The sequence below is a fragment of the Phoenix dactylifera genome, chromosome 10 (assembly GCF_051530095.1).
Source record: "Phoenix dactylifera cultivar Ajwa chromosome 10, Ajwa_hap1_PhDact_Kaust_v1.1, whole genome shotgun sequence".
In the NCBI taxonomy this organism is placed as follows: domain Eukaryota; kingdom Viridiplantae; phylum Streptophyta; class Magnoliopsida; order Arecales; family Arecaceae; genus Phoenix; species Phoenix dactylifera.
In genome coordinates, this window is record NC_143199.1 from 8,704,031 (window position 1) to 8,711,477 (window position 7,447).

Here is a 7,447-nt window from a genome sequence, read left to right on the forward strand (position 1 = left end):
CTAGTTGAAAAGAACCTCGTGGTGCCCAAGCTTGGTCAGGAGACCAACGCGGTAGAATCCTGGAAGTCTATGCGGCCCAAAATGATCACGTCAGCGTGTCCGATTGACGTGGTCTCCGTAGAATGGCCAAATGACGCCGGACTGTAGATTCCCACCATTTAGTTATTGCCACGTCGTCTTTCGCTTATTGCGTAATGGTTGGGCTGTGTCGCCGGAGTCCCGTGAGCGGACGTTACCCACGCTAGACCTATCAGCCGTCGTCTGACGGTGGTCACGACCATGAACATCCATCGAAATCGAAGTCCTCATAAAACCTTCTAAACGGGAGCTCACATCTGCCGTCCACGTAGAATCACGGTTATGGCCTAATGTGGAAGTATAAGGAGAGTGAACTGCCGATCTTTGAGACGCATAGATATGTTATGCGGGAGCTTGCATGAGGAAGGGTAGCCCAGGTGACGGGATCCAAAGCCAGCTGAAATGATATATATATAGAGATCTCCGGCGAGACCCCAGGCTTTCTTCTCCTCCGCTGACCGCCCCCGATAAACACCTCCTCTTCGCCAAGAAGCCTCTATTTTTGCATCTTGTTAGGGTTTTCGCTTGGAGCGTAGGGTTTTGGAGGAAAGAGGTAGCTGCGATGTCGGTGAGTGCTGCTGCTTCTTTCCGTCGTTAATTCTTCTTATTTTTGTTCCATTTATTGGGCGGCATAGATGATATTTTGATCTGCTTCAAATCTGGTTCCTTTTAATCAATAAAATTGGGAATCGGCTCGGATCTTTTGGCTTTTCGTAGTGATTTCTGAGCTCTTTAATAGCTATTCTTGATTTGATCTATCAAGAGAGTAGTACCAGTTGTAGTAGAACTCGTTCTGATTGCGAAAAGCAGAGAGAATCAATTTAATTGCTGATAAATTGTAATCTTTTTGTGGCGGTGTACTGTTTCTAGGATCATGGGCAAGGTTTCAGTTTTAGATGCCAGACCTATTTCATTTAAGAGGATTCTCTGCAGCTAGTATGATTGATTAGATTTGCATTCATGGATTTTTGTTATTTCTTTGTTCGGGATAATAAAATTTAATCCTTATAGAGGATGAGGGCTGCCGTTTTTAGCTGGTTGAATTACATTTGGCCATCGTTTGTCATGCTTTGACTCCTTGTGACTGATCTTCATCTAGGCATTTACATTGGCAGAAACCATAGACTAACTAATTCTCAATTCTCTGCTTTGTTTATGAAGTGAATCAGTTAAAATACAATCACTAAAAAGAGAAAAAGAATTTTAGTTCTTCATCTAGGCATTAAGAATTTTACTTGTCATCTAATGTTTGCTAATTATTCCTTTGACTCCCTCAAACTTATCTGTTATTATTTATTTTAGTTGGAAAACTCTTGATTAAGGATATCTACTCTATTCATGATTCATTGCGTTGGAAAACAAGTAACCATTTAGAACAAGTATCTTCTGAATCCATAATTGAAACGTTGTTTATGTCAAACAATTGAACAATACTATTTCGAAATTTAAACTCTAGGTTTGTTTCCCAAGGTTATAGTTTGTTTAACTCTGGTAAATCATGCATATAGCCCATGAATTATTATTAGAATACCTGTATATTTTTTGAAGTGTATCCTTCATATACATGACCAAAACTTCTAGTTATTGTTCTGAGAACTTGATTAGAAAGTCTATTAAAATATACCATAGGAGTGGAAGAAAGGGAAGCTTGTCAAAGGTGATGTAGCAGGTTAGAGTGTTTGGACAAGATTACATTCTTGAAGTGCCCCAAAGATTTATGTGCTCTGCCTTAATCAAATGGATCCACTCCATCCGGAAGGCAAGAACAGAATGAATTTTCAATTCTAAAAATAACTGTGCCCCATAGTGCCTTATGAGTTTAAGTTTTCTTAAATCCCTGTTTTGGTTCCTGAATAAACCTGAATTAAGTCCGCTTTCTTCACTTTATTCAGGTTTATTCAGCCAAACAACTATTTGGGCACTTGGATAAAATCCCAACAGTAAGGGGTACTTTTGGGCTTCTGGAAAAACATTAAAGGCACCTTTTTGGTACTTATTCGGCTTTAATAAGTTGCAAGCAGAATAAGATAGCAAACTTTCCACCATGTTACTGTTTTAAGGGATTATTTGTTGTCTCTTTTCACCTTGTATTTGATGAGGGTATTCAATTGCAATCCCTTCATAGTTAGAAGAAAAATTCCATCAGCTTTGAACATCTTAATTTTGTTTACTTTTTTTTAATAACGAATAAGATTTTTCTTGATAGTCATAAAAGAAAATATATGAGAAAGTAGTAACAAAAACACTTACCTTTTGAACACTTTGCTAATTGTTATTTCATCAGACAAACTAGATGCAGTGTTATATAGAGATAATTTTTTTGACTTGCCATTATCACAAAGCTAAACTATAACCAAGATGCTTATTGGTGCTACATGGGTTTGTCTACATGATCTGAGAGTGTAGTTCCATTATAGTCCATAAGCTCTAATTTCCTGTTCTTTGCAGGGGCATTTCTGGCTTGTTGTGCATGACTAGGAAAATACCAGTTCTCTTTTCACAGTGCAGCTAACTCTCACAAATTCCTTCTTTATAAATCTGTTTTATCCCTACTTTGGCTATTTATGTGTATTAGTGGTCATGTTTTATATCCTTATTTTGTTTTCCAGCACTTTGATTTATCCTAGATGGGAAATATGATTATGTTCTTCCAAATACTAGCCATCTTATCAACTGGCATGTGGTAATCACATAGCATCACAAGCATCTTTCATTGGGTCACCTGTATTTTTTTATTGTTTGGAAAAAAAAGAACAAAAAGAGAAATCAACTGCATTTTAGAACATCCTGGTACGTGTTGGTGTATTTTAAATATATTCAAAGATAACAGCTATTACCATGGTCATGTTTATTTTGTAAGTTTTTAAATTTTCTCCCTGAGTTATTGCATGCTGGAATGTTTTTCCCTCTACTCTATCTTATGGCAAGTCTGGGTATTACTATTACTATTACCTTGTCAACAAACTTGGATTTATTGAAGTTATCTTTTCCCATATATGGGTTACTCTACTTCCAGAGTGTTGGAGCTGCTTTTGTTAATTTGTTGTCACATATTCTCTCGGATTTCACAGACAATTATAGATTGTATATGGACACAGTTGTAGATTATAAATTGAGTTTTGTCTACCCATATATAATATGTAATCATATATGTTATCAGCATTTACTAGAGGATTTTTTATATTTTGCTGCCAGTCGACTTAAAAAAAAGAAAGAATTTCTGATTGCAATTGCTTTTGCATGGCAGGTAAGGGCTGTGAAAGTCACCAATGTTTCCCTCAGTGCATCTGAGCAGGATATCAAGGAGTTCTTTTCCTTTTCTGGGGACATTGAATATGTCGAGATGCAGAGGTTCATGTTTACAATTATCATTATAAGTTATTTTCTGATACTGTTCAGTATGGGTGCGCCTAAACATACTGTTTTTCTTTTAACAGTGGGAATGAATTATCACAAATTGCATATGTCACTTTCAAAGATTCCCAGGGAGCAGAGACTGCGCTTCTTCTTTCAGTGAATTAATTTCTCAAGGCTTTATTGTTTTTGTTTAATTATGTGCCCTTCATATGCTTAAATCCATTTCTTTTATGAAGCTATCACTTTAAAGAGATATTTGATTTTTTTCCTATTTTTTCCTTTTTTTGCATATTTTTCTCTAAGATTATGATGTTAAATTCCTTATGTGTTAGCTGTTATATTGCTTTATGTATGGAGACTTGTTGTACATTGAAGGGAGTTTGGGGTGTTTTTCTAGTTGCTTGAATTTGTGGCGCTAAGAAAACGAGGAGGTTTTCTTTATGTTTTCTTAGGGGCACTATGACCTTGTTTGGCATCGTTGTAGGTAACAGAGCTCTTATTTGTAGAGCTCTGTGCAATGGAGCTTTCGTTAGTAGAGCTTTTAATAAAAACTATTTATTGAGTTTAGTATTTAAATTTCTGTAGTGCTCTTGAACTTTAACGCATGTTTGGTAACTAAACTAAAAAATGTACTTCTAGTATCAGAAAATAATAATAAAAGATATTACTTACTATTTTCGATTGGTTGTACTATCAAAAACTATTTTATAAAGTATTTTTAATTTATAACTTATTTACTTTGATATTTAATCTAAGTAATATAACAAATTCGAATTTTTGAAATTTAGTATAAAATATAACAATATTCTTATAATGGTATTATAAAATAAATTTATTATAATATAATAATATGATATTGTTATTTAGTATATTAAGAAGGCACTATCTTATAATGTTATTATGCTATAATTGTATTATATTGTTATAATATGAATGTAAGTTAATGATAATGATGATAATAATATAATATTATTATAATATCATATAATAAAATATAATTTTATAATTTTATTATATTTTATAATAAAAAATTATCATAATAGCAATCCCAAATAGGGCCTAAGCAATATAGAAGGAATATAGATACTGATTTTTGTATGATATTTGTTATAATTTGTTTCTGTTCTAAAAAATCATTTTATTGGTGGTTCAGGGTGCAACAATAGTGGATCTGTCTGTCATCATTACACCTGCCCCAGATTACCATTTACCCCCTGCTGCTTTATCTCCACCACTGGTAGACTTCATGATATTTGTCCATTACGAATATTCCCATAATCACCTGTGTACAGCTTTCTAATGTGGTTAACAAGATAATTTTCAAATTTCTCAGTCTAAAGATGCTCCTGCCCCTGATGGTGCTGGATCTGCTGTTCAAAAGGCTGAAGATGTTGTTGCCAGCATGCTTGCCAAGGGTTTTATCTTAGGAAAAGATGCTGTCAACAAAGCAAAATATTTTGATGAGAAACACCAACTCACATCCACGGCCACTGCAAAGGTTGCATCTTTTGACAAGAAAATTGGTCTTAGTGAGAAGATCAGCATGGGCACCTCGGCCGTCAATGAGAAGGTCAAGGAAATGGATCAGAAATTCCAAGTCTCCGAGAAGACTAAATCAGCCTTTGCTGCTGCCGAGCAGACGGTTAGCAGTGCAAGTTCAACAATCATGCAGAACAGGTACGTGTTGACTGGGGCTTCATGGGTGACTGGTGCCTTCAACAAGGTTGCCAAGGCTGCAAGCGATGTGGGGTCAAAGACAAAAGAGAGAGTTGTAGAGCAAGAGCAGGAGGGAGTGGAGGGTGAATTTGCCCAGGTTCATCTCTCTGAGACTCCAAAAGCGGCTTCCAGTGAGCGCTCTTCCAAGCCTGCACCTGCCCAAGGATTGATTCTTTAATGGTTCAAACTTCTGTGGAAAATCTGTTAAGTCTGGTTTACCTGATTTGCATTATGTTGTGGTTACTGTAGAATAGAAACCTACTGTACCTTGATATTTCTTTGCCAATTATAGTTGATCACATGTGTTGGAGCTTTGTGCGTCTGTGCTTCATGTACCAATCAAATCTCTGGCTTTACTGGTTATGTTTAAGAAAAATTCTTATAATTGTTCACCCGCCTCTATTCTTGTCCTTATTGTAACATGATTCATGCATTCATGTTTTTTTTTTGTTTGTGAGGTTTCATATGAAGTTGCTTCTATTCTGTTTTTAAAGCCCATGCAACTTTTGTCTTCTGGAAATGAGTACTGATATGCATTTTCTACTGTAGGGTGTTGATTCATTTCTTTAGTCGGTATAATTGCCTCACCAACCATTTTTTCTCCTCTGCCCTCTCATAAACCTAAAATGCGGTTCCAGCATTGCGATTGATGGCTCTAGCTCTTGGACAATACTAGGTGCTTGTGATTGATGCTTCCAGCATTTTTGGACAATATGAGGAGTTTATAATTTGTGCAGAAAATGTATCTATTAATATTGACCATGCACATCAACTAATTTATTTAAATTTTTATTTGTTAAATTATATATAATCAAAAAATAAAGAAAAATATATAATACAAAAATCATTATCCAGAATCAAATTCAACTTCAACATATAATTATAATTACAATAGTTTTTGAAATTTAGGATATATAACAGTCATAGACTAATTCGTTAACCTTATGTGCTTTCTAATTGTCACTCTAAAACTAGCTTTTTATCATTCCACTGAATCGCGTCACATGGAGAAAGATAACTGTTGACTATGTACAGGCTAACTGGCTCCACCCTTCATGACCCATTGGGTCTGGAGGGCTGAACCCGAACCCACCAATCTATAGTCAAGTTGATTTTTGCTTTGATTAGGAATTGGCCTGATATTTAGGAAAATGAACCACTTGAAACCATTTATTCTTAGTAGGCTTGTGTAGGTTGGCAGGTGTAAGTTAGATTTTACCATCGCTTGACAAAACCAACCAGTTGTTTACATGATCATTAAGATCGTTGTCATGCCCCCAACTCTAGAATCATAGTTCGAGGGTATGACAGCTGCTGCATACTCACAGGGCTGGCCCTCTAAGCATGCAAAGTATTCCATCTGTCAATAAATTCAATATAATTTGAAAATTATATAATTCTGATACAGGAGGCAGTGAATATCAAAATAACTAAACTACTGACCCAAAATATCACATATATTATATATGCTACACGGGTCATACCATAGAGTTTCTTCTTCTAAATTTTACAGTTCACAGCTTATAGTGTTTAAGCTGTTTATACATTATCTAGAAAATATTATAATATATATTGATCAAAAAGTTTTACTATGTACGAGAATGGTCTAGCCTCTAATATCTCCCCAAAATGCTGATATGAGTCTAGACACTGGACCTGGATTTGAAAAACATAGGTGAAGATTATGAGCTCGACAACTTAGTAAGTAGAAAGTACACTTTACAAAACTAGTTCTACCTGTATTAATAATGCAATTCAATTAAATCATATAAGATATGATACATCTTTACAAGTAATGTTTACATCATTTATTATCAGTAATACCTATATACCAAAATTACATGTCATATTTTCAATCATATCGACATTAAGAATTGTTGGGGGAAAAACCCCAAGTCATACCACCACGGAGGCGCTCGGCCGAAAAGCGCCGACCGGAAAGGTGCTCGGCCAAAGAGTGCCGACCAGAGAGCACCAACCAGAGGGGTGCTCGGCTAGAGAACGCCAATCCGAAAAGATGCTCGGCCCAAGAGTGCCGACCGGAGCGCCAAGAGGTGCTCGGACCAACCAACACGTCCCAAGTAGGGATGCTCGGCTAGAAAGAGCCGACCAGAACAACGTCGACCAGAGAAGCGCTCGAACTAGGAAGCGCCGACCAGAGACAGCGCCAAATAGAGGCGCTCGGCTAGAAGGTGCTCGCCCAAAGGGCATCGACCAGAGGTACTAGAAGCTACCCCGCCACAGGGCGCCCCTCTGGGCGACCAGCTCGGCTCGGCACCCTTGCCGAACCGATGCC

General features: G+C 36.6%; 1 protein-coding gene across 1 annotated transcript; it reads left to right on the plus strand.

Annotated features, from left to right (window-relative positions):
• Positions 1-515: 515 nt before the first annotated feature.
• On the plus strand, positions 516-5,543 carry LOC103697880 (binding partner of ACD11 1-like). Its single transcript, XM_088705353.1, has 5 exons — positions 516-646; positions 3,326-3,429; positions 3,516-3,591; positions 4,589-4,672; positions 4,769-5,543. The coding sequence occupies exons 1-5, from the start codon at positions 641-643 to the stop codon at positions 5,327-5,329; spliced, it is 831 nt and encodes a 276-aa protein (XP_088561479.1). The 5' UTR covers positions 516-640; the 3' UTR covers positions 5,330-5,543.
• Positions 5,544-7,447: the final 1,904 nt, after the last annotated feature.

What these genes read in the sequence shown, in the direction of transcription:
- LOC103697880 (XM_088705353.1), top strand. An exon ending in AGACTGCGCTTCTTCTTTCA is followed by an intron (nt 3,592 to 4,588) that starts GTGAATTAATTT and finishes TTGGTGGTTCAG; the next exon opens with GGTGCAACAATAGTGGATCT. An exon ending in CTGCTTTATCTCCACCACTG is followed by an intron (nt 4,673 to 4,768) that starts GTAGACTTCATG and finishes CAAATTTCTCAG; the next exon opens with TCTAAAGATGCTCCTGCCCC.